The sequence below is a fragment of the Annulohypoxylon truncatum genome, assembly GCF_022578515.1.
Source record: "Annulohypoxylon truncatum strain CBS 140777 unplaced genomic scaffold F4807scaffold_6, whole genome shotgun sequence".
Lineage (NCBI taxonomy): Eukaryota > Fungi > Ascomycota > Sordariomycetes > Xylariales > Hypoxylaceae > Annulohypoxylon > Annulohypoxylon truncatum.
In genome coordinates, this window is record NW_025953792.1 from 990,002 (window position 1) to 1,015,541 (window position 25,540).

The 25,540-nt window shown below is 49.2% G+C and overlaps 7 protein-coding genes across 7 annotated transcripts; 3 read left to right on the forward strand and 4 right to left on the reverse strand.

Moving 5' to 3' along the window:
* Positions 1 to 211: 211 nt before the first annotated feature.
* Positions 212 to 2,065, reverse strand: F4807DRAFT_350159 (uncharacterized protein). Its single transcript, XM_047995456.1, has one exon. The coding sequence runs from the start codon at positions 1,902 to 1,904 to the stop codon at positions 285 to 287; it is 1,620 nt and encodes a 539-aa protein (XP_047857310.1). The 5' UTR covers positions 1,905 to 2,065; the 3' UTR covers positions 212 to 284.
* Positions 2,066 to 2,725: 660 nt separating this feature from the next.
* F4807DRAFT_414463 (uncharacterized protein) lies at positions 2,726 to 6,962 on the forward strand. The gene is made up of 8 exons (XM_047996973.1): positions 2,726 to 2,938; positions 3,054 to 3,228; positions 3,304 to 3,412; positions 4,313 to 4,434; positions 4,501 to 4,586; positions 4,634 to 4,816; positions 4,872 to 5,178; positions 5,228 to 6,962. The coding sequence occupies exons 2-8, from the start codon at positions 3,159 to 3,161 to the stop codon at positions 6,262 to 6,264; spliced, it is 1,914 nt and encodes a 637-aa protein (XP_047857311.1). The 5' UTR covers positions 2,726 to 2,938; positions 3,054 to 3,158; the 3' UTR covers positions 6,265 to 6,962.
* Positions 6,963 to 6,973: 11 nt separating this feature from the next.
* On the reverse strand, positions 6,974 to 8,655 carry F4807DRAFT_414466 (like-Sm domain-containing protein). The gene is made up of 3 exons (XM_047996974.1): positions 7,776 to 8,655; positions 7,574 to 7,645; positions 6,974 to 7,513 (listed from the first exon to the last, which is right to left on the reverse strand). The coding sequence occupies exons 1-3, from the start codon at positions 7,996 to 7,998 to the stop codon at positions 7,383 to 7,385; spliced, it is 426 nt and encodes a 141-aa protein (XP_047857312.1). The 5' UTR covers positions 7,999 to 8,655; the 3' UTR covers positions 6,974 to 7,382.
* Positions 8,656 to 12,863: 4,208 nt separating this feature from the next.
* On the forward strand, positions 12,864 to 14,401 carry F4807DRAFT_350282 (uncharacterized protein). Its single transcript, XM_047995457.1, has 2 exons — positions 12,864 to 12,895; positions 12,958 to 14,401. The coding sequence occupies exon 2, from the start codon at positions 13,032 to 13,034 to the stop codon at positions 14,301 to 14,303; it is 1,272 nt and encodes a 423-aa protein (XP_047857313.1). The 5' UTR covers positions 12,864 to 12,895; positions 12,958 to 13,031; the 3' UTR covers positions 14,304 to 14,401.
* A 794-nt stretch (positions 14,402 to 15,195) lies between these two features.
* F4807DRAFT_450358 (mitochondrial carrier) lies at positions 15,196 to 16,472 on the forward strand (the record flags this gene model as incomplete). Its single annotated transcript, XM_048000118.1, has 3 exons — positions 15,196 to 15,317; positions 15,437 to 16,181; positions 16,260 to 16,472. The coding sequence occupies 3 exons, from the start codon at positions 15,196 to 15,198 to the stop codon at positions 16,470 to 16,472; spliced, it is 1,080 nt and encodes a 359-aa protein (XP_047857314.1).
* An 895-nt stretch (positions 16,473 to 17,367) lies between these two features.
* Positions 17,368 to 19,334, reverse strand: F4807DRAFT_414485 (Phox-like protein). The gene is made up of 3 exons (XM_047996975.1): positions 18,733 to 19,334; positions 18,193 to 18,514; positions 17,368 to 17,962 (listed from the first exon to the last, which is right to left on the reverse strand). Exons 1-3 carry the CDS (start codon positions 18,832 to 18,834, stop codon positions 17,934 to 17,936), a joined length of 453 nt encoding a protein of 150 aa, XP_047857315.1. The 5' UTR covers positions 18,835 to 19,334; the 3' UTR covers positions 17,368 to 17,933.
* An 840-nt stretch (positions 19,335 to 20,174) lies between these two features.
* On the reverse strand, positions 20,175 to 23,067 carry F4807DRAFT_457594 (uncharacterized protein; the record flags this gene model as incomplete). Its single annotated transcript, XM_048001067.1, has 5 exons — positions 20,175 to 20,294; positions 20,358 to 20,744; positions 20,809 to 21,225; positions 21,297 to 22,547; positions 22,687 to 23,067. 5 exons carry the CDS (start codon positions 23,065 to 23,067, stop codon positions 20,175 to 20,177), a joined length of 2,556 nt encoding a protein of 851 aa, XP_047857316.1.
* Positions 23,068 to 25,540: the final 2,473 nt, after the last annotated feature.

Sequence of the window (25,540 nt, forward strand, 5' to 3'; positions counted from 1 at the left end):
TACTGACAAGGGAACTCGCTGAGTGGCGTTGGGACGGGTTCAAAAAGGGGCGGGTACTATTCCTGTCTATAATTACCTACTACACAAATAGGCATATTTCTATCACGATGGGCATGAGGCATCACAATCTAAGTTAGCGGCGTAGTTCGATCTAATTCATATAACACGAAATAATCACAAAGTTGCAAGCTAAGCGTATGATCGCAAAGTGATTTGCTTCATTACACGATTCTTACAATGATCTACCGCGCAAAAAAATAGCTTAGGAGGGTAGATCGCCCTATCTACTCGACATCCTGCCCACTGTCAGATTCCTCATCCTCATCCTCATCCTCGTCGTCATCATCGGGGATCACGGTTTCCACTATAAGATTACCAGACCTCCCGATGGTACTTCCGAGCGTAGCAGTCTCGTCCGGCTCGTACACGACGCGCGGCATCGGCGCCGCGATCCGGAACTTGTACTCGTGGGTGTAGTCCTCGGGGCGCTCGCGGTCCGACTCCTCGCCGCTCTCCTTCTCGCGGTTGACCTCCTCGTCCGGGTCCGCCAGCAGCTCGTAGCACTCGACGAACGCGTACAGCTCCTCCACCGTCGTCGAGGCCGCGAACCGGCGCACCACCCTGCCCCCCGCGTTATCCGGCATCTTCAGCGCCAGCCGCACGACGTCCTTGGGGTTTGCGGTGGAGTCTGGTTCGGGCGCAATGGTGGTCGCGCGCCAGCGCCGCCACTGCTCGCGTTTCTGGGCTAGGCGCTCGGCGGCCTGGGCTTGCTCCCTCGCGCGCTGCTCGGCGAGCTTGGCTGCGGCCTCGGCTTCCTTGCGCTGGCGGGCGCGCTCCCTGTCGCGGGCGAGCGAGCGCTCGTACGCGTCGTCCTGCTCGGTGCGCAGGTTGCGTGCGAGATCTTGGGCGGCGCGGTCGGCGCGCACGCTGGCCAGGTCCGGGGCGTACTTGTTGATGGCGGTCTGGATCTCGGCCAGGTAGGTCTGCGGGGACATGGGGCCGACGAGGCGCTTCACGATGCTCATGCGGGTGCTGCCCTCTTTAGGGGTCAGGCACACGAGGCACGAGAAGGGGAACTTGGTGCAGTTGTACTCGGCGGCGACTTGGTAGGCCTCGGAGTCGAGGACGTTGCCGCCCCATAAAACGATGTTGTTGGCGGGGTCGTTGATGAAGTTTACGGTTTCCGGCGAGAGGAGGGTCTCCCGCGTGTAGGATTCCGTGTCGTCGTGCTCGGGCGACATGAGCACGATGAGCAGGAATTTGAGTTCTGATTTGGCAAGGTCGAGGGCTTGGGCGAAGCCGCCCTCGTGCCAGGGCAGGCTAGTGTTGCCGTACTCCTCCTCGAACTCGCGCTTGAACCGGGCGGCGGTGTCCCGCGGCATGAGCATGCGCCGCCCCATCGTGCCTTTCCATCCGCTTGTCATGCTTGTCGTTATCGCCCGTGGCCGTACGGACGCTGGCAGGAATGCGAATATGTATAGGAATGTGCGGAAGAGCGTCGAAACGGCTCTGAACCCGAGGGTGAAGGGCGAGAATATTATAGAGAAGAGGAATGGCGTGCGGTGGGTTGTCTGAGGCTGCGGTACGATTCTCGGGGCAGGATCTGGCCTAGCTCGTGGCAACGCACGTCCGCCAGGCCGCGAGGACGCCATGAAGCTTTCTTGTAGATTCTCGTGCCTTGCCGCCTGCCGCGGAATATGGTTTTGTGCCTCGATGGCTTCGGCCACAGGATCGGGGCCTTCGCCATCGAAGAATTTGGATATTGCTATTTGGACATTCCATTGTGATCTTTCCAGTAAGGGCACCGCATCCTTAATATCCTGTGCCGTAACTTGTGTGTATTGTTCCAGAGCAGACTGCTGCTCGGCGGAGAGCTGACTTAGGTCGACGCCGTTATCTGCCATCTTGTAAAGTGCACGGCCGACGGTTGGAAAAGAGTGTGTAGCTTGATTTCAAGATTCCTCCATACGTCATATGATCAAGGTGATTGTAGAATAATACCATTACTAGGGCCTGTCGTATAAGAGCTAGCTAGCTGTCTAGGACAGCTCCGAACCAGGATATGTAATTCCGGATTCAGCCTCGGAGGTGAGATCGAGTCGAATATTACGTAGGACTTTCTTGCCCCAACAGGGTTCGCGGGCTGTACCGGAGAGGCTGTGAAATATGTACTATTAATTGCAGTATGTAGGTACAGTCGAAAGACAGGTGAGGCTAAGTGACGTCTAATAGGAAGATAAGAAGCTGGTGAGGCTTTCGTGTTCAAATGTTGGTGGACCCACCTGATAGAATGGAATGATGGTGGATGGAGGATGGCAGATAAATGAATTGCATAAGTTTAGCTGCACTGCTGCATCGGAGGTGACGACAAGGCAGCCGGACAATGTAAGATTTAGTGGCCGACCCAGTCCGGATTGATAAATTTGGGCAACTATTTAATTATAATTAACTGTAAAGTTGGGGAAATGTGTTCGGGCTTTACCTTATTTATATTAGTGCATTGTATGCATCGTAGAAATACGCGGTACCGACTCTAGGAGCTAATCCTAAGATAGTTAGTGTGAAGCTCTCAACATACTGCAAAGGGCTTAGCGTCCTCCACAACCACAAATCGAAACCCAAGGCTGAGAAGGAGGGACGTCTTGGCGTTAAATACAGGATTATCGAGGACCAATCAGCCAGTTTATCCTTTCTTAGTAATCCGCCGCCGTCATCCCACTACACAGTACAACCTCCAGTCGGTTGAACCTTGACACGCCGCATCCTTTCTTTATGTCCTTATCGCCAGCCTCACCCTCACTTTGCACATAGACCTCCCAATTGATACACAGAACTTGGATTTTATCATCTATACACTTTTGCTGCGCGTCATACCGAATTTTACGGGCGAACCCTCGCCCCTTCTGGTTAGAAAAATGGGAGCGCTTTGAGGTGTTCGGTAGGTGCAATTCGCATATCCCTTCCGATCTCTTCTTTGCCCTTTCTCTACCCTTTCTCCTTCCCCTGGTGATTTAGCTAGGTTCAATGTTGTTAACTTGATCTTGTTCTTCTAGGAGTCGTATCGAAAAGGGCGACATTTCCTCTCCTCTCAGTTTAACACCCTGGCAATCGCGACTACTCCATGACGAGAATACGAGATCTCACACCACACATTGCAAATGGCGAACACGCGCTTTAGCACGGCCGATAGAGGGAGGCAGATGGCCTCCCCCAGACCTAAGACGCGCGGTAAGCGCTTGCCCCATGGTCGTGGTTGTCGACGAGACTATGGTGAACATATCTAATGCCTGCACACCTTCTTAGATAACAAGGACACGCTCTGTCGAAACGTGTTGATCTATGGCCACTGCCGTTATGAGGACCAGGGCTGCACCTTCAATCATGATAAAGGATCTTCTAACTCAATGGACAAGTAAGTCATTCCAATTTGCTATGCTTTGTTTCATTGCTGCTTCGCGTTCCGTCCGACGAAAACCCTTGGCTGGCCCGTATGCTATGATACCATGCGAGCTTCCCATAAGACACCCACGGCAACCTATATAGAATTAAAGGGCCGGCGATCGACTAGAACACATAGCAACATTAATCAATACATTGGCCGTACATTGGCCGTTGGATGCCCAAAGCAATTTGATACCGCTTAGTGGATATTGTCGAGTCCTATTCAGCCATCTACAAGACTATTAGGCGGAGAATCCTGGTTCTCTCGAAATATTTTAACGATGCTGCGCAAGAAGGGCAGAAACCGCAAGGTAGAGGAGGTGAACGGATCAGATGAAATGCGCAAGGACATAGACGTTGATTCCATGGTGGAGTTCCCTCCTTTGCAATCAAGAAATGGAGGTCCATTTCCAGGGCACCAACATCGTGTGGCTTCTATGCCAACATTCCTCGGTTCTTCTCAATTGGCTCCTGAGCAGACAGCCCCGCCTTCTCCTTCTCCCGCGGCCTGCTCGCCAACTAGAAGCCATTCATTTGATGAACTGAGCTATGGCGAATCAGACTCGCATTCACTGCCTAGCTCTGGCACACAAAGCTTTGAGACCGCTCGTACCCATGCTTCTACTGCTTCTCACGGATACCAACAATTCAACACCTCTCCTACTCGTTCAAGTTCAGCACCCATTTCAACTCGGATCACCGTTCAGCTACCAAATGAAGACAGCCACGCCGCTATCCAGCACCCAGCTCCGGGGGGCTCTCAGAAGGGTCACAAGCCATTTCATAGCGACGGAGCCAGCCAAAATACGCCTTCCAACTATAGTCATTCTCATGTTACATCACACGACAGGGTTACTAATCGATCTACTAGTGGTAGCGCAAAGAAATCTCTAAATGTCGAATCTCCCTCGTTCACTCCTACTCAGCTTGGGGGTAAGAAATCCAACTTTTCGACAAATGCCACCCCATTCACACCTAGGGGAGCCTCTGCATGTAAGGAAGCCTAAACACCAATCCCCGCCATATATGCGCTTTTACTGACCATGGCCACAACCTCAGCCTTGCAGCAAGATACTGGAGCCTCCCTTTACAAATCAGCACCATTTGCGGATTTCGCTCCCCAGAACTACGATTTGAATACTGCGGTAAGTTCAGGAGAGGTTATTTGAAGATCGATACTGATAAGGTCCAGACCGCAACCAACGGTTCAACAGATAGTGGATCCCTCAGTTACGATCCATTTACTATGTCTGCTGTTAACCAGGCGCTTCCAACGGCGCCATATAATCCTTACGCCGAGGATCACAGTGCCTTAGCCGGAGCTGGTGCTCCTTACTACGCGGCTCAGACTTCTTACACGGCTCCGTCTCAGCCCGTAAGTTCTCAATTCCCATATTGTTTATCCTGAAATGCAATCTGATTACCCTTAGCTTCAATACCATCTTTATTATCCTATCACGTCAGGAAGGGAAAATCTGCAGCCCTACCAAAGACAAGTATACGACCTGTTTCTTCCCGATTCTATCAGAGAGGACCTCCAGAAAAAGTCCGAGGCCGCGAGACAGGTGCTCCCGAGCCAGCCTGGAGTGCAGTTGCCCACTCTCCAGCATTATCATTCCCTTGTACCTTTGGATACTAAACTCCGGAGTGCGACCAATATCTTAGGGCTTCCGAGCTGGGTATTCAAGGCAACTTCTCGCAAAAATGGGAATATATTCTGCTTAAGGCGAATCGAAGGTCTGTCTCCACGTTTAGTCAACCAAGCGCCCTACTGAACTGATAACAGGATTCCGCCTCACTAATGAGGAAGCAATCAAAGCTGTGAATTCGTGGAAGAAGATTATACATCCAAACATAGTTACAACGATCGAAGCATTCACGACAAGGGACTTTAATGATAGCTCACTCGTGTTTGTCCACAGTTATCACCCTCTTTCGAAGACATTAGCGGAGCACCACTTCCCCAGCAACCGCTTTGGTCGTCCCCAACCCATTGCAGAGAAGATACTGTGGAGCTATCTAGTTCAGCTTGCGAGTGCTATAAAGGCTATCCATAAAGCCAAACTCGCAGCGCGCTGCATTGACCTCAGCAAGGTGATCCTGACGGACAAGAATCGCATTAGGCTCAGTTCATGCTCCATTCTAGATGTACTCCATTTTGAAGTACCTCGCCGAGTTGAGGAATTACAACAAGAGGATTTCTTTAACCTGGGTCGACTCATCTTGAGCCTGGCGACCAATACGCCGATTAGAAACCTCGGTGATCTACGCTTGCCTTTGGACCAATTATCTAGGACTTACTCGCCTGAACTCAAAGAAAAGATATCGTGGCTACTTAGCCCACCACAGAACATAGCGGAAAAGACAGCAGAGCATTTGGTGTATGACCTTGCTCAGCATGCTGATGATGTTCTAGTAGCATCATTCAATGCTCAAGACGAGACAGTTACTCACTTAGGCAGGGAACTCGAAAATGGTCGATTAGTACGACTAATGGCGAAGCTAGGCTCTATCAACGAACGACCGGAGTTTGACAACGACCCTAACTGGGCCGAAAACTCGGAACGTTACACCTTGAAGCTATTCCGAGACTTCGTCTTTCACCAGGTCGACGCCCAAGGAAACCCAGTTATCGATCTTGGGCATATCATTAGCTGCCTGAATAAGCTAGACGCCGGTGTTGACGAAAGGATTTATCTAACCAGTCGGGACCACCAATCGACTTTTGTGGTCTCCTATAAGGAATTGAAGAAACAAGCCCAGAGCGCATTTAACGACCTGTTCAAGGCAAGCAACAAACAGCAGGCCAGCCGAGGCTACTAGAACCAGACACGTGCGGGCCGCAATTCATGGTCAGCAGAAGATCTTACGAGATCAAAAACTCACTATCCAACGAATTATCTAACGAGAGGGGTTAGACGTTATTTTAGGGGGCCTGTGTGGTGAAGTAGGAGCTTAGGACATACGATGGAATTCTGAATGCAGAAGAGTCTTACGGAAACGGGCAAAGAGTTTCGCAAGGATATTGGAAATAGCACACGATGGAAAGGGGCGTTGGACGAGTCCAATCCAAAGCAGGTCTCGTTAGAACGCTCAACGATGAAATAGCCACCGGGATGAACCATTGGCTCAAATCTCAACCGCGAGGGTTATAACATGACCAGCAAGAAGTACAGCTAGTCACTTCCCCCCTTTTTTCCCCAGCCGCAGATAATGAAACGAAGGATTACTACCAACAGATGAGATGATATGCTACATTGGGCTATATTCGGATGTGTCACTTTATTGAATACTCCGGCATAAAAGAGTTTGCATTAAGGCAATCCTCTCTTCAGGAGTTATATCCTGCTACTGTTGCCAGCAGGAACATGTTTGGCTGGGCTAGGAGAAGGGTGACGAAGCAGTTTTGTTTTTAGCATTGTCGAACGAAGAACGGGGTTTGAGAGTATGGGCGGAGTGACGTTGTGGATGACTAAATATCTCGAGAAGTATAAAGTAGAATACAAGCAAAGTTTCTTACTGTTCATCATCTGCACTGTCTAAGCATGGCTTTGTAGATAAGCAATGGATGTGATATTATGATTGACTGCCTACCTGCCTACTTATGCTCGTGCTGAAGTTAGTAACTTGTATATTTTCACATTCGAAATATAGCATATCCGTCATCAGAGGTTGGTTTATTCTCATTTCCTACCTAATAGGCAATCACGCAGTAACTTATCTGCTAACGACCCCCTTCTGTTTGTGGGTCATTCATAATAGGAATGAGATACCCATCTGCTTCCCGCGCTGTAACCCTATTCAACTTGACGTCTAGTTTATGTATCGGTTAAGCTGGTTTCTAGATGCCTCTTCTCATAACAAGGCTTGGGGGTATGTTTAGCAATCCGACAGGTTCTCATCACCCTGGTCTCCTTGGGGATGACTTATCCTCTTAAACCTCAATCTTCCGATTGTTGGGCGAAGGGATTCTCAATCTCCTCACTGCCATCTACTGGGCTGATGACTACTAGCAGAGTGCCTCGGGCGACCACCAGACCAAGTGAACGGGTCGCTTCCTTGCCCTCGTCGTCTATAAGGGTATATGTTAGTCCCTTCCGATGTATGCCGGACGACTAGAAAGCTAACTAACCTCGCATGACTTCTTGCACCTCGTCAAGAACCAAATTCATAAGCGCATCATAACCCTTCAGTGTGCCGGTAACTAGACGCCAATGTCAAGGTTAGCCTCGGTCCGTTACTACCCCCAACTCGACGACATGCAGGGCGGCGCGTGACTGGATGATGCAAAGCGGGATGGGAGGGGGAATAGGAAAGATCTGCGGGGGTTTTACCTTCTCGCCCGCCATTGAATTTAACCGTGATCCTCTTGTCGACGTATTTACTAAGGTCTAGGATGTTCTCCTTCTTGGGCCGCTCCCGCTCCTGGGATGCGCCGCCGCCGCTAGCGCCCGAGTCAGCTCCGTGTCCGCCTCTCCCGCCGCCTCGGCCGCCCCGCGCTCCGCGGGCGTGTCCGCCGCCTCCTCGGCCGCCGCGGTAGTGGGCACGGTCGGCCATCTTTACAATCAAGGTTGCCGTTGGGGGTGGGTAAATACGTTAGGGAGATTCCCCCTCTAAGGTAAGGATATAAAATTCGATGTGTACTTGCGAAGCAAGAGAGGGGGCGGGTTTCTCTTCTTGGTCTGGGGGTGGCAGAAGGCCGAAAAAGATGCGGTGAAGGGGGGAGGAAAGGACGGGACGAGCCAGGTAATTCGCCCTTGGAGCTAGTTTCGGAAGCTGGAGGGAGATGCAGAGATAGGGGGTTGCGGCGGTCTAGGCCGTTCGGTGACGAATCGGTGTCGCAGGCTAGCACGGCTACCGTTGCAACGGGGAGGTGTTGAGATTGGGAGGTTATCGTCGGGCGTTTGCGAAAACCTTGCAAATGATTCGGTCCGGGACTCTCGTCTACTCGTCGGCTAACTGTAGGAGTCGTAGGAGCTGTAACGAGGCGTCTTCAGATCAGATTCCCCGTGATTGATTTTCTCTCGTAGAAGGTATGCCGGGCGGGAACTGTGTGGCAGTTGGCAGGGCCAGGTGATTATGTTGCTGTCTGCCACTTTGCAGTCTGCCGTCGATCATAGCATTGATATGGGGAGAAAGTTGATTGCTTTTTTTGCGCTGTCGCTTTTGACTGGCCCAAGAGTCCCGAATAAGTGGGACGCCCCGAGAATTGATCTACCCCACTACTTCCTCGTAACCTTGAACTGCAAATGTTGTTCTTTCGTACCTACCTTCAAACAACTTGGAACTTTAAATAAGTACCTATGTACCAATCTGAATATGGCCGCTTTTAGCCTGAGCTGCCACTTCCTATAAACGATTTCCTATACATACTAAGGTGGTATACGTATACCACATCAACGCCCGCGCGTCTATAGTGGCTGCCGGCCGTAAGAAACGGATTTCATACCCCGTTAACCATTCCGCCATGTCGTCTTGGGAATAAGTCTGCCCCCCTATTCCACCCTCTATCGCTACTAGTAGATTAACCAAATATTTCAATATTCTTCCCAGCATAGTACGGCGTGATACGTAGACGTTAGGAGACCTAAACATGTTCTATATTCTGTTCTCTTGTCTCGTCGTTCTGCTGTTCTGCTGATCTGCTGATCTTCGGTGAACAACGCTAACTTGAGAATATGAGGTCCGCCGTCATGTCGAGTCGGTTCTTGTCGCCAATTCTCTCAGAAAGGCAAGCATCAAGTGGAAGGGGCAAAATAGAGTCCTGGTAGCGAGTACGACTACCCGGGTCAAACCGAAATGCACGAATCACCGAAGATTGCGGAAGAGTCCGGGATGAGGAAGGGATTCCCGGGGAGGAGAACTGATGCGAGCTTCCTTTCTCTACGTGGAGCACTATGCTTCCTGAGCTACAATTCCGAGCTACGACAGAGATTTCAATGTATTCCGCAGCTCCTCTGTCTATTATTCTCCCGGACCCCCTCCGCTCGTGGGCACTTTGGTGACATCAGCTAGCTACCCGCGACGACCGAACCTTGACTTCAACCCTGTTATACAGGCATCGGGGAGGCAGGGCCTAGCCCCATGGGTATCCGCAAGAACAAGGTAACTAGGGCTTATGATGGACTTATGAGATAGTTTTTGCGATGCTTTCGTTGGAGCTTTCAGAATGTGATTTGTTATATGGGAGGTCATGTGGACTCCAGCATCTGATCCCATATTTTGTTGAAAATCATGCGCTGCCGTAATTTCTTCGTGGGTGAGTAGTATATCAGCGGTTCGGACATGGCATACCGAGGTGGTAACGTATTGTGAGTAGGTACTTTATGTACTTTATTTGATGCTAAGTCCGCCTAAAAATACGTGCATATTAGAGGTGAATACGTAAGGAAACTAGTCACCCCATAAGCATGATATATCGTGTTCGACTATATCCTCTCCACGCCATTGGACAAACCGCATAAAGTCTGTATACTCGGTCAAACGGTTATTGCTCACCGGTCTACCGTTTTCCCTGCAGAAATTGTGCAACCCTCGTAACTTGACTGATAATAAGTAGCCCTAAGTAAGAGCGGCACGGACGCTAGGCCCGATACTGCTTAAGCGCCCCGCGGCAAGGCTACTCTCTAATTTACCTAAGGCTGTAAAAAGGTCCCTTAGGAGGGGCAGAGAAAGGCGAGGCAAGGTCTTGGTCTTTTTTTCTGGGCTGTTGTTCTGGAACGCTTCTGTCTTGGTCTGTGCCGTGTCAAGGGGCTCAGGGGGGGCTTGGGTGGCTTGCTCGCTTTGGCTAGGGCTGCTTATGGAGGGGCTTTCGAAAGCATTTTAAGGGAACCCGACGGAGTACTAGCGGCCTGTACGCGGCATCCAGGTAGCGTACTGCAACCGTAGGGATACATCATGGATGCTCGGTAGGGTCTTTATCTACTCTAGCGGCTCTCAGGGATTGCAGCTGCAGAGTATGATAATCGGACATATCACATTCCTGCACCTGAAGCTTGCAATATACGTACATACGTACACTTCATTTGTACCGGTAATAGCTGACTATTGGATGCGGGGGACATGGCTAATGATGGCGAAAGAAGGGAAAGAAAAAAGAAAAATAATCAAAAAGTAAGAATTAAGTAGCAAATTTTGTTAATAAATACGCCGACTTTCGGCAGTGAACCTTCGGCCTGTTCATCGCACACATCGTCGTTGAAGCATGCTTACCTAGGTGGGCATTTCTCATAATCGTCTCCTTTTGGTGAAACGCCGATGTGAGAAACATCGATGTGAGACCCTGAGCTGAGAAGACCCCGAACGACATTCCTCCAAGATCGCGGTCATCCAAGACTTCTATCGAGCCTAGCAATGCACCTCAAGCCCGTCACCATAGGTGGGTTTCAACGCCAAGCAGGAGTGGCTCGTCGATCTTTTTCTTCTTCTGTGCGGCGGCATGGGATCACATAATCGGGAAACCCTCACAGCGGAATTCAGCGCGGATGATCTTCTCCTGGATGTGGCTAGGACCAGGGAATTGTGAAGGGTCCCAGGTCCGAGCCTGGTGAGGGCAATGTGAAGAGATCGACAGAAGGGAACAGAGGAAGAGACTGGAGAACTTCGGTCTCTTTTCCGTGACACACGCACATGTGGCCAACCGAGACGTTTTATCACTTTTAGAGGTGACGGCGCAGACCAAATATGTTGAGGTATGTGAGTAACCTACTTCATTGGACGAATCTGAGGTGCCTAGAAAAAGTAGGATTGGATATCGAAGTAAAGATGTCGATGTTGATATAGCATACTAATACTTTGCAGGTAAAAACGTACTTGCTTACCTATATCAATGATAGTCGGAAAGTCAATTGTTGGTTTGTGCTTCTTTTTTTTTACCTTGACTCAATTGGTTTAGTGAGTAGCTTAAAAAGTTCTTGAAAACACGAGTTAGAAGTTACATACTTACTATCGGGTGTTATTACCTAAACCACATAGGAAAGCGCCAACCCACTTCGCCAATTCCAATTCCTAGCAAACTGTTGCCCGTATATCTTTTAGCTTTGGTCTGTGGCCAGTTTTTTCTCACTTCAACGTGCCGCTTTGAGAAAGAGAGAACTTTCTCTTCACTTTTTATACCTATACCTATACCCTTACCCTCACATTCTTATTATACCCATACTTAATCGACTCGGTTATCGTTCCGTACTTTACTGAGATATCCAATGTTTAGTGTAAGTACAGTATTCGAGCCCCGCGCCTAATCGATCCAACCCCGGTTTCCGAATTCCCTGTCTTGTCCACTTTCTGCGCATTGAGGTCTGCTAGGTCACCTACACGGTAGTTTACTCCGTATTTTCTATTTGCGTCGAGGCTGTACTCTGGCCGAGTATCATCAAACTCACCTGCTTACTTTAACACACGCGTATATCCATAAATTCATACATACATCCATACGCACCTGTCTACTACCCTTCTCTTCTCTCTTCATTTCATTCTATTCGTTCATTCGTTCATTCTGACCGGTTCCCCCTTATCTAAAGTTACTTTCTCCATACGAGGGTTAATTCCTATGACGACCGCCGAGCTCAAAACAGCCCAGAAGCTCGGCAGGCCCAACCTCGCAACCTGCGTCCCGTTTCCGGGCTTTTCGCAATTCTCGGCCTATCCGTAGCCTGGAACATTAATTCGTAATAAAGCCTCCTCTCGCCGTTTGTTGCCCTTATAGTATATTTCTTTCTCAAACCCCCAGAATCTGAGACGGGAATAGCAGTATCAAGCGAGTCCCCGCTCGTTCTGCGTTATACTTGCACATGTTAGCCTTTGTTTGCTATCGACGGGATTAATTGGGCGGGACAGTCGGTTATTTTGGAGCAGCTACGGCTGCTGAACACTTTGTATATCAAGACTCCCACAAGAGTTTAAAAGAGGCCTTCGTAAACCTCCAAAGTGTGAGATGTGCCAGTATGGCACACAATCCAGAATCTGATCAACATAAACGAAAACGAGATATCTCCGATGACAATGCTGACCGCATACCACAACCTCCTCCGCCTCAGCCAGGTAAGTCCTGCCCACCCGCATGCTCTCTCACTTACACACACCTGCATCCCCATAGGTAACCGCTGCTTGGGAGACTATGTCACGATTCCGGCATATCTCGTTTCATATGTAACATTGGCTCACTATCTCCGTGTCGCTAGTGTGTCCTATCATGAAACCTTTTCTTTTTTTACATGTACCATATCTCCACTCCCATTACGATACTTTTTCCTCATAAAAACTATCTATCAAATATTTCCGGTCATAATCCGAGTGTATCTATGTGTTCCAAGTTGAAGTACTGACGGGCCAATTTCCCAAGGCAACATAGCCCCTATAAACTATTTGTCTAAAGCCCATCCGGTGAAGCTCAAACTCATCCAGGGCGATAGCGAAACATTTTCAGATGTCCTTGCTCTAGTCAATGAATATGAGGGTGAGAAATTGCTCCATTTCACTACATATTTTTATAGATTCAGATACTAATACAACGATCAGGGGTGTTAAATAGACATGAGAGTCTCGCTGCTAATTTAGGCGCAAAGCTAACGGGCAGTCGCTTGCTGAAGGCGATGGAAGGAGCTTTTGAGGGTTCAATAACGACAACTCCTCCACAGACAATATTTAGTCCGGATCCCGTCACATGGCTCGACATTGTCGAGTTTGCCAAAGCAAAGCCAGGAGAATTCGTGTTGACACCTTCTCCTAGCGGCATACGTTGCTGTCAATTTCCCTTGAAGGGTGTCCAGGTCGAAATTGGAGAAGACGACTGGAGACTCATAGTTTCCGGCGCCCTGGACAGATTTAGGCTTGTACCACCACAGCCATTAGAGGAAGATGAAACGGCAGAGTTAGCGACGCTCGAGATCGTTGAACAGCGTCTACAGGTCTTAATCAAGAAAGCAGACGAAGTGGCGCGTAGGGCCCGCCAACTCAACTACCACTTGATCGGACGAAAGGCATCTATACACACGCGTCGCGCATCGCAATCAGCCCCTGGTCCTGGCTTTCAAGCTGTGAATCAGTCAATGGGTTCCGGTGCTAATCCGGGTTACGACCTGCATGCTGATCTTCTTCAACAGTTCCAGGCGCCCCCACAATCATCTAGCCACCGGATTTCTTCCGCCAGCTCTATCCCACCAACGCCGAATGCCATTGGGACTTCCACATCAACGCCGCGAGCCCCGATACAGCAACAAGCGTTACTAGGAAGCAACCGGCCATCCCCTGGTTATTCCGCTGAACCAGCAGTGAGAGATATCGAAGAAGAGAACCGTGCCTTGGTCACAGCCAAAATTGAGAAACTAGCACGTGGTGACTTTATACATCCACCATGTGATAGATGTCGAAGACTCAAAACACAGTGCATCAAACATTTAACCGCTTGCCAGGGATGTACGAAAAAACATGCCAGGTGCGTATGGAAAGGATTGACGGAAGAGGAGGTGGCATGGCTCAAAGGAGAAGCAAGCGGGGAAGGAGATGACGACGGAGACGATCCAAGGGATATTAGCAGAACCGGGTTTGGACCTCAACCTCATCCAGAATTCGGCGAACATCGAAGAGAATCTGAACGTAGCGAAGAACCTAGCTCAAGCCGACCCGGGTCGAGGATAGCGATTGGTAGGCCTGCCGACGACGTGTGGCGCAAGGGACCGGATACGTCAATGAGTAGTAGGCATGATTCAATGGAAATAGATCCGAGAGATATCCGACAGGGACAAGAATATGCAAGAAAGGAGACGCCGAGTGGAACCTTTAGGGAACAGAAGTCAATACTTAGCCATATGGCTTCGGTGGCTTCGGCAGCGGCAGATGCTGCTGCGATCTCGCGAGGAAGCTGACGCATTTCAAATGAATGATATGAAACAATGCTTATGGATATATTAGTGTGTACATAGAGGTGGGGAATCTGTCTACATGTATGCAGATTTATTACAGAGCAACTGGTATACAGTACAGATTCCGAATTTTGGAAGGCAAGTTATATGGCCGACAATGCGGTCGCCGGGCCTATCTGGTAAGAATTTCTAATATGGTCATTCAAACCAGAGAAGAAATTGAAAATGGATCGAAATATAGAAATTCTGATAACACAATTGGGATGATGCTGGTGTAAGTTTAAGACATTGAAGCATTGAAGCATAGCTTAATGTCTTAGATACAGCGTATCTAAACCCCCTGCCCCTCTGGTCCTATTTGGCGCGACCTGGTGCCTGCCACTGCTGCGTCTGGCATCTGCGTCCCCCAACTTGAAAAATTCCCGATTACCAGGCTCATGGGTACCTGGTAGGTAATATGAGCCACAGCTAGATGGACCCACTTAACAAGTCTCGGGAAGCGCGCTAGCTTTGACGCGACGAACATCAATTAAAAAAAAATTAGCGAAAAATGTGGCGTCGTTTGATCCACTAAAAAAGTTAAAAAGTTATTCGATTCATCTTTTCAACGACGTAATTAACAAACGCACAGCAACCTGCCTTTTCACATGAACGAATAGAGCTAAACGAGTTCTCTACACCACCAAGCAACTATTAAGTTGTTCTTGGAGGTAGCCGCATCGAGCATCGAGTCCATGAATGGAGTTCCGATAACCTTACGGAATATCCTTGTCACATTTTCTCTACCGATCAATCCGACGAGGGGTCACAATCTACGAAAAGGGCCGCCATGGCTCAGCCATCTTCTCATGCGACTTATACAATGAACAACCCCAGAGAACGCCGTGAAGGAAGAATGCCGACTCCACAACAATCGCCGTTGCCCCAGTCGCGCGAGCTTGGCCTTGTTTCGCCTGAGATAACAGTCACGAAACAATCGCCATTTGCCAAATCTTGGCCCCACCTTGTCGCCGGAGGGTATGTCTCTTCGAGATTCGTATTTCCTGTCTCTAAAGCGTATTCCTTTCTAAGTAGGAAAAGGATCATTAGAGAAAGGGTGAATATGGGGCTTGCGCTAACCCTGCCTCTTTCCATAGCGTCGGAGGCATGACCGCAGCTGTCCTAACCGCACCACTCGACGTGCTAAAAACCAGACTTCAATCCGACTTCTACCAGGCCCAGCTCCGGGCGGCGCGGGAGGCGGCAGGCCAGGCACGGCTTAGCCCCTTGAAGTCCGCCTCTTATCACCTCCAGGAAACAATACAGATCCTGCGCGACGTACATCGGCTAGAGGGATGGCGCGCGCTGTTTAAAGGCTTGGGACCTAACCTTGTTGGCGTGGTTCCGGCACGGAGCATCAACTTCTATGCCTATGGCACAGGCAAGCGCGCGTACTCTCAATGGACGGGGGCGTCGCCGGAAAACCCGATAGTGCATTTAGCCAGCGCGGTAACGGCGGGAATAGCGACAGGCACAGCGACGAACCCCATATGGCTGGTGAAGACGCGGTTGCAGCTTGACAAGAATAACGCCGAGCGCAAGGGCGATGTGAGCGCGCGGCGGTACAGGAATAGCTGGGATTGCATCAAGCAGGTTCTGCGGGACGAGGGCCCGCGTGGTTTCTTCAAGGGCCTTAGCGCGAGTTACCTGGGCGTTACCGAAAGCACGTTGCAGTGGATGATGTATGAGGAGCTCAAAAGTCAATTGAGGCGGCGGAAGGAGAGGGTTGAGAAGAGCGGCAGGGAGAAGACTTGGTGGGACCATACTGTCGATTGGACGGGGAATTTTATGGGTGCTGGAGCGGCCAAGGGAATTGCGTCTATCTTGACATATCCACATGAGGTGAGTGCTTTGAGGTTCCTCTGTGCCATGATTCAGGGGTGTGCGGTTCTTTAGAAGAGTAGGCTAACAGGTGGCTAGGTTGCGCGCACACGTCTAAGACAAGCCCCGATGGCGGACGGCCGGCGCAAGTATACGGGCCTGGTACACTGCTTCAAACTCGTATGGAAGGAGGAGGGCTTCCTCGGGTTATATGGTGGCTTGACCCCCCATCTGATGCGCACAATTCCTTCTGCCGCGATTATGTTCGGCATGTACGAAGGCATCCTCAAGCTTCTTGGTGCGAAGAGCTAGACGGACAACAGCCATAACCCGTGCAATTCTCCCCTCTTCGAATCCGGTGACTATAACACCAATGAATAAGCGCATAGGCGCCTATGACGACCGTGTAATGATACTTACTTGAGACATGAGGGCGGAAAGGGAAAAAATATACTGCTAGATAGGCGGACTATCTTACTGCGTTTGGGCCTGGTCTGGAGAAGCCAAGGGTTACAAGTACCGATAAGGGTAGTTGGTTGGTTCTAAGTATCTGGGGTTTTCCCTGACGCGCATATGGAGGCATTGTGCGGAAATCATACCACTACCACTGTATACCACAAAAAACGAAGGAGAAATATAGAGGCTAGGCTAGGCTTGGGACTATATAGAATTGGGAGGGCATGACTAATGCCGGGTTGCTATTATCTTGAATGGCTAATAAGCTCGCTTTAAAGAAATGTCCTCGGCAGGCTAGCTTAATAACTACTGCATGATCTACTTGCATATGGGGCACATAGGTCAGGTGCTTACGACATCCGGCGTTTGGGAGATTAACTGATAAAATGGGGAGATGGATTGTGAGATGCAATACGAAATGATTCCGCTCATCTATCTATCTTTTGAGCCTATGTATGCGTGTAATGCTCGTTCATATAGGGGGGCATTTGAGGCTCAAATCTTTGAGAGATGACTAGGTAATCAATAAGAGTACTAGGTAGCATTGTCCCATCGCGACAACTATGGACCATATCCGCACGGGTTGCCGCGACTCCTTGATAAACAATCCATTGATTGCTCAAACTTATACTATTTACTAGTGTTTTCCTAATGTATAGTACATTAGTAATCGTTGTTCATTGCTGGTACCCCTTTTCTCCCCTCGTCTCTGACGATCATCTACCTAGTGCTCACCAGTGGAATTGAAAACTTGAATGAATAATACTCTATTTCATTTCTGAATATATTGATATATACACACATATGAAAGGAACAGGAAATGGGATTGAACAGAAATAGACTCATCCTCTGGTGTGTTCAATAAATTTATAATTAGAGGCGTGAGAGAAACGCTAGGCATGATATGTAATATCGATGGAATTGAAGGTATTGAAAATTTTATCCCCCTTTCGGACCACAAGAGAGGTAATCTGAATATTTCTTTCTTACAAGGTTACAGCCACCAACCGCACCCCTCAGTCTCAAGTTAGCTAAATCCACGCCGGCATCGCGAAGCAAAATGTACTCATAGCCTTCGTCTCTCTTTCCTCACGAGTCTCACCACAACGGTAATGAGTAAGTCCTTTTTGGTCGGTCCTTTCATAATTATCGTAATGTCGTCTCAGTTTCCCAGCTACTATGTTTCGATGCTACCCCCTGCAAATGGGTCTCCGCGAGCGATTTCGGCGGCCTCTTTCGAAGCTTCCTAGGCGTACGACGGCCACCGGATACTTGTGACCCGTTGTTATTGTTCATGAACGAGTCGAAGAGACGCAGTCACCAGGCGTTGCGATCCCAGTTAGGATCTATATATGTAGGTTAGCTGACCAGTTCCTACCCAGCATAGTATTCCATTTGCGACCATCCCTAGTTGAGACTTCTATATCCAAGTCTTGTCGATTCTCTTTCAGATCTTAAAGCTAGTTGACTGCATTGTGCCCTTCTAATCCAATGACATGGGCATAGCAAAATAGGGGAACAAGCATAAGGATAGCAGTGGAGATGGGTAAAATAAGGAGGAAAGGGGTGAACCTGCCTTGTACAAACGCAGCCAGGACTTTACTACCAGTCTGGAGCAGTGGGTGGCCGACAACGATCTTGAGGAATTTCTCGAGCCCTGCGCGTCGGCCCTCGATGACGTCGTCAGAGAAGCGGTTGGTGAACACCTTGCCGGGGAGCGGGGGGATAGTGACACGCGCGCTCTCACGTTCTAGGATGTCGCGGAAGTACTCGAAGTCGCTATAGCGCCGTCGCACTGACGACTGCCGCAGCTTGAAAGCCGGGATGTTGGTCCGGCATACAATCTCGTAGTCCGTGTACATGTTGCGCGACGTGCCATGGGTGCGCGGGTTGCGAACCTATTAGGTGCGTAAAGAATCATTGGTCAGCTCCTCATCACTAATATCTATAACAAACGTCTTATTGTGTCGCGTGATGGGTCTTCGAAGTAGAAAATGAGGTATTAGGCGGATCGTAGGACAAGGTCGTTGAATATGTCTCGCATCCATTGCCATTAGGCGGTATCATTGCATGTTACACGTTGTAGGTGAACAACATGCTCGGAGGGAGCCCGTACCTCTATCTCGAGAAAGTTCTCGGGCGGCCCGTAGATCTCCTCGAATGACTGCTGGCGCGTGTCCGGCATGGACTGCATGATGGGGCGGGTCAGGCCAGCCATTCCGCGGGGAGAGGTTGGCGTTGTCGGGGACGTTGGCGTCTGATTCGGCGACTTAGGCGCTGCTGGAAGTGCGCCCCCGCCGGTCGCGGGGACCTGTTGATGCTCGGTGGACGCCGTGTTGACGGTTGCTTTTTTGGCTCGTTTCGTCGGTTTTATTCGGTCAGAGGCTTCCGCCTCGTCGGCTTAGTGACCAGACAGGTTTTCGGTCGAAGATTATCCAACAGAGGAAGAATTGAGACGGAGTCGAGTTTTGGGTTGTGAGCATGTGCGGTTCGTCTGTTTGGCTGGAGAGGGGAAATGTTGTAAGGTTGGTTTTCTTTAGGTGTCGTTGGTGGTGGTAGAAAGTTCCAATGGAGGTGGGATGCGGCTAGCGGGTTGGCGGAGGTGGAGTGTTCGACCAAGGAAAACAGCTTCCCCAAATATGTGCATATGCACGAGGTACGAAGTGTCAATAGGTATGTACTAGTCAATACATCCACTATTGTATCACAATACGAACGAACCCCATCTTAGGTAATCAATGTTGGTTGGAACCATGAACTTCCATTCCGAGGTCGTACCTGCACTTACCTAAGCTACTAACGCCGGCCTTATGTAATGTATAAATGTGGGGGCTCCGGGGCTCGATTAGTAAAATTCAACGTCGTCTCTAATAGAATAATCAAGATAAACAACAGATCACGCATTATACTATACGTACCATTTTGCAAACTCACGTGTCAAATTCGTATTCTTAATTGAATTCATTCGTCAAAATCATCATAAGGGGAAAACACGATCGATTTCGGTTAGCTACCTTCTAATGTTAAGTGCAACCGTTTGTCTCTGCCAGTAATCCTCCATCTGCGCAAGCAGAGTACCGCAAGAGCATTCTCATTATGTAATCATGAGAGTATCGAGTGCGTTAAAAACCCCTAATAGTCATTCATAACTCGCACACCATCGCGAGTTGGGGGTGTCCCGGAGGAAATAAACGAGTGACTGCCGAAACACCCCGCGTGACAATCCGTAATGGACGGCCAAAGAAGAGAACAGCATGCTCTTCAGCAATAGCTTTTACAGGCTAATGTACCTGAAAGCGTCTATGATGTTAGTTTTTGGCAATAGTTATGGCAATAGCAACAGCAACATGGTCCTTGGTAATTTCCATAGCCCGCACACCAGGCTCCCTCGTGCAACTTCGGGACAAGTTGCTCAACTTCTACCTAATGGTAGACCGTCATCTCACCTCCCTCGACAGCACGACGCAGGACCTTGTCAAGCGCGTCCCATTCGAGGGCCGCCCTCTCTGTAAGCGTCAAGGACTCCATCGCCCGGCCAACTGGAAGTTTGATCTCCTTCTAGAAGAAACCCCAGTAGTCCGAGGTGGTTGCCTGTTCAGCAAGAAGACGCTGCTGCTGGCTGATGCCCTGGAGTCCGGCAATTCGAGTGGTTTCGTCCCGAATTAGAGATATGTAATACTGTGATATTATTGTTAGCATATGGGCTACATGTGAAAGAAGGGAGAGGAAGATAATACATACCTCAACCATATCCAGGGGAACGCCCTCCTTGATATTGATAACCAATAAATGGCGCCACAATCCCGCAAAACGCGGTTGGCCCATGTCTCTCAATTTGTACTCAGGCATGTTGGCTTGATAAGCAATGTTGTCCTTCTGGGCAGCGCTGAACCCAGGAGAGGACACCATCGTCTCTGCGAGGCGGTTCAAAAGCTGCGGCGTCAACCGATCCGGCTTATCACCCTTGCCAATGCGTTTCTGCAGCTGGCCGATCATCTTCAGACCTGCGTCGTACAAATATCCACGTTCTCGGATGGTGACGTGTTCAGACATGTGCCACGGGTACTTCTTGATTGTGCTAATGAGGCACTCATATGGCCGTTCCGGGCACTTCTTGGCAAAGACGGGCTAGTTGAGGATAATGTCAGTGATGGGAATGTTCAAGTGAAAAGTGCAAAGACGATGTACTTACATTGTTGTAACCCTCTACATGCTTGCAGAGCAATGTCATCTCCTCCTGGGTAATGAATCCTTTGAAGTTGTCCCAATCGTGGGGAGAATCACGGGTGATACGAAATGGCACCTCTTCCCATTGAACGCCTTTCGCTAGCGGGAACAAATTCTTCATGAGCGTTGCCTGACTCGAAATTGCAACGTCGACGTTACGTGTTCCGATTTTAGGGACATGAGTGCCATTCTCGACCGCATTCTGGTATCGAGTCACCGCGGTCACAGCATCTTCGAAGGAAGCAAATTCGACATAACATTCATTCGTTTTGCTAGTCGTACGATCCATGATGATGTGAACAGGTTCGTCCCGGTCGTTAAGAATGTTTGCAGAGCGACCAAGGAACGCGATGACCTCGGCGCGCGAGACTTCGTAAGGAACCTAAATATCAATCGTTAACCAGCGTCCGTCATGAAAGTTTAGCAATTATATCAATCCTATAGGCCACTTACGTTACTGATGCAAATTACGCCAGCAATGCTTTGCGCGACGAAACGGCACCTCTCTGAAAAAGGAACATACCAGGGGTGCAGGATGTCGCGTAACGATGGTCTGCCTTCGAAGCCTGTCAGTTGATTCAACATTGGCGAGCGGGCATGCCAGATATCTTCTGGCACAGGGTCGAATTCCAATGGACCAACAAGTGGAACGACTGGTCTTCGTACGACAGCAAGGCTTCCCGGGCCTTCCTGATGTTGTTGTGGTGAACAACTCCGTGCACTTAGCCGAGGCGGCTGCATTGGCGCGCTAATTCGCTCCGTCAAAGCGCCAGTAGAAGCGCTACCTGGTAAGCCATGCGCATACTGATCCACGGTCAATCCCTCAGAGTTAGGTTGGGCGCTACCCGTCATGTCATTAGTACGACCCTCGACGGTTAGAGAGTGTGCTCGCGGGTGCTGCTGCTGTCGCGCGTTGGTTGCTGGAAGAGTATTGTTTCTACCACGAGGCGTGGGTGTGGGGGTTGTTGAACCACCATGCTGGCTCTTGGTAGATTTTCCGTCGCCCTCTTCTTCGTCACTGGAATTCATGACAGAGTTCAAAGGGCTAGGCTTTCTAGGACCGTAGGCTCTAGATACCTCCTTTCTCTTCTCCTTTCCATGTTCCGTCTCGGGCGTGCTTCTGATAAAGCCGGGGGGGCTTCGATTCTCTAGTCCAAGAGAGATCCGGGTCTCTGGACCGAATCCGGGCGTGGGCGAAGTCGAATTAATAGAGACACCACGTGCTGAATCACTGAGCTTCTGAAAAAGCATTGATGCCACCTCTGGAGAATCAACGGATCGCGTACTGTTCGATTCACGTCGAGCGTGATCCTTAGATGCAGCCTGGTTAGGGACGAAAGACGTAGCAGGGCTACTGTTAGGTGTCCGAGTAATGCCGCTGCGATTATCAGTCGACGGTCCTTTTTGGGCGAGGCCCTCCATAGCAGTAACTAAGACCTTCTGATCGGGCTGGGCCTTCTTCCCGGTCATGGCAAAGTCCAGCGACCGGTTAATGCCATGATGAACGGAATGAGCTGTGCCAGAAAAGCTTTCAGGACCGCTACCTGAAGAATAAGCCTGCATGTTGTTGCTGCTTGGGCTATTGGCAACGTCCATAGAGCGATGCGCCATATGTGCGCGCAGGAAAGATTCACTGAACGGGTTGAGGTTGTGTCCGCTGGCGACAGGTTGGGAACTATTGTCGGCGCTCAGAGGCGTAGCAGACTGTGTATTGAAAGAAAATCCGTTAGCGGTCAAGTTCAAGTACAATTCACACCGTCGCACAGTATACACTAACTGGTATATGTAATGTTACGGGTTTGGAATTGGATCTGATGGAATAAAGAAGGGAGGGGTCAATTACCGTCATAGTGGCACGGACAGGTGTCTTGCCATCGCCGATTGCTTTATCGGCGTTCATGCTAGAAGCACTAGGTTTGACTTCATTTCCAGAAACAGGCTTAGGAGCGGCAGCCTTGATCGTCTTTCCGCTAGAGTCAGAATGAGGAGACGAGTGAGCACTCGCGATGGATGACTTGTTGTCGTCAACCTTGTTCTTAACAGCGCTTGGTTTAGACTTGCTAGAAGCTTTGGATGAGGGACGGGAATGGACGGAGGCACCACCTCCCACACCGCCACTATCACTGCCGTCACTACCTTCGGGTGACAATGGAACACGTCGACTGAGCCTGGAATTTGTCCAACGGGAGCCTCTTCGAGGCTGACCTGATGGATGAGAGTCCATTGAAGACCAAATGCTTCGATGCAAGAATGTAGATGGTATTGAGTATATCTGTAATAGGATGACGGGTTAGCAATTGCTAGAGTCAGTGAAGGCTTGTGAGCATACGTGAATATCGAGCTTATCGGTGTGTTGGGATGGTGTCGTTGTATGGGAATGCTAACGCGTTAAGATGTCAGTGTATGAAAATATGTAGGAGGAATGGGTAGGATAAGAAAATATGTAGGAGGGAACTTGGGTGAACAGATGTGGGTGTTGGTCCAATTAATGAAGGTGGCAGGGGGAGAGATGAAAGCGGCGCAAATAAAGGAAGTGGTGAGGTAGAGGTAGAGGTTAAGGTTTGGCGTTAACACTTCAATATTGATGGGTATAGCCAATGGGCGCGCCGATGTGAAGGAATAGTAGATAGGTACCTGCCTCGACAGGTTGAATTGCCAATATGACCGTTTATAGTATCGACGAAAGGGGGTAAGCGCAGGTAGTAGAGGCCACCTAGAAGTTATCTGGTTGGTGAATTGGGTAAAGGAAAGTTTCACGATGGAAGGAGAAAGGATATTGTCTAGAATAGTCTTGCGGAAACGTCTGAAGTGGTATTCAATGGCAGAATAAGCGGCAGAACAGGCCAGGCGGTGGCGAGGCTAGGAGGGCAGGTGATGAAATCTGGGACTTGTACACGGACAGTGTGGGTTATGATTGGACGGTGTACAGCAAGGCTAGCTCCTCGTACTTGCCCAGTCGGCGGAAGGTACATTAAAGGAGCAGGTTCTCAGGGTACGTAGCCTTTTGGGACGAAAATATGAAATAATGGACCAATCAGGGGATTTGCAATATGGAAATTTGGGACCGTGAAGAAGTAAAATGTCACTACGTACCTGTTCAAATGATACGTTCCAAGCGTACACCTGCCTAAGAAATGGTGAGGTCAGTTATGAAGATACAAGGGGAGAATGTGTCATAGGAGAAATAGAGTAACGATTATAGTTGAATAGTGGAGCAGACCCTACAGCAATGTGCTTAAAGTGCGGGTTCAACCTTTGAGGAGCAAGATTAGCCCAGGTCGGTCGATGAGTTCGTGTATTTGCGAGCAGATAATCGTTCAGGAGACCAGTGAGGGAGGACGAGGAAGAAGGGACATGGAGGAATGCCTTTAAGCACATAACTAACTCACCCTTGGAAGAATAGGAAAAATCGAAAATTGTTTCTCCTTGGAAGGGAAGGAAACTTGGTCGATGTTGAGACTGGAGGTATCTGTGGTGCAAGCTGCAGGTTGGTACGGTTCGTTCTAGGGATATGGATCCTCAGAGTTGTGCCTGAGAGAATCCAAGGGTGAAGGTTGGTGTTGAGATTGGAAGTGGTGGTTGAGAGGAGAGAGTGATGGTGGTAATATAGGTTAGTAGGCGGAGAAGAACTTAGTGGGATAGCTATCAGTAAAAACGGGTCCACGGATATTTCTCAATACTTGCTATGGTGTCGTTGCTATAGTGTCGTTTTTCCAGCTGTCGATGGCTACAGTGGTGACTCGTACTGGGCCTAAGCTTTTCTGCCTGAAGATTCATATGGTCAGTGCTCGGTTCTCAATAGAAGGCAACAGCAGAAAACCAGTTGCCAGGTTGGCAGAACTGACTTGGAATATTCGGTTGGCTTGACATGTGCCCTGGAAGAAGGTGGACAGGTGGCAGGTAGTCTACGAGACGTATCAGAGATTGGCACGCGTCAAGTAAAAAAGTTATATTTTATTTGTTTGGCTTAGCCACGACTCATAAGCAATTTATAGTCGACTGGCAAAATGTAGAAATTCCAGTTGTCATGATCCGGCTCGCTATTGCCACGTCTTTAAACGTTCAATTGACGCCTTAACTGGTATTACTATAATGTATCTGCCTTCCATATCACTAAACCTTCCCAGTAATTATATCTAACTAATCAGTTTCCAATTCTTAGGATAATGGAATATCAAAAAGGGAGTGGGTATTCAGGGGTACCATTACACTTATGCCGGTGAGGAAGATAGTTGAAATGCATTGATGGATACCTATGATAATGTCGATATATGAGCAGGTCACTTATGAGAAACTTACAATCCCAAGCCCTAGGTATACCAGCTCTGGGAGATATCTGGTAGGATTGATGTTTAATTCATAGGAGGCCGTCTGGAACCTATTGGCTGCTAGCCTTGGAACAAGGTAGACGAAGGGCTTTTCCCCTAGTATGCAGTATATCGAATTCCGTAGCCGTGAGCAACCTTGGAACTCCTTTCACAGTAACGTCGTTGTTTCCTGACTCATTAGTCCCGCCTTGAGACAACCTCATGAACATAGCAGTTGACCACTTTTGTAGCCTATGAGCGCAAGCCAGGAATTTCGAGGCTTTCATAAAGTATATCAACAGAAGATAACTCCAAGTTTTATTTTTTGACTAATCACCTAAGTGTTCAGAAGGTATATCAACTTGAACAAGTTACCGTCCTGTTTTTTTC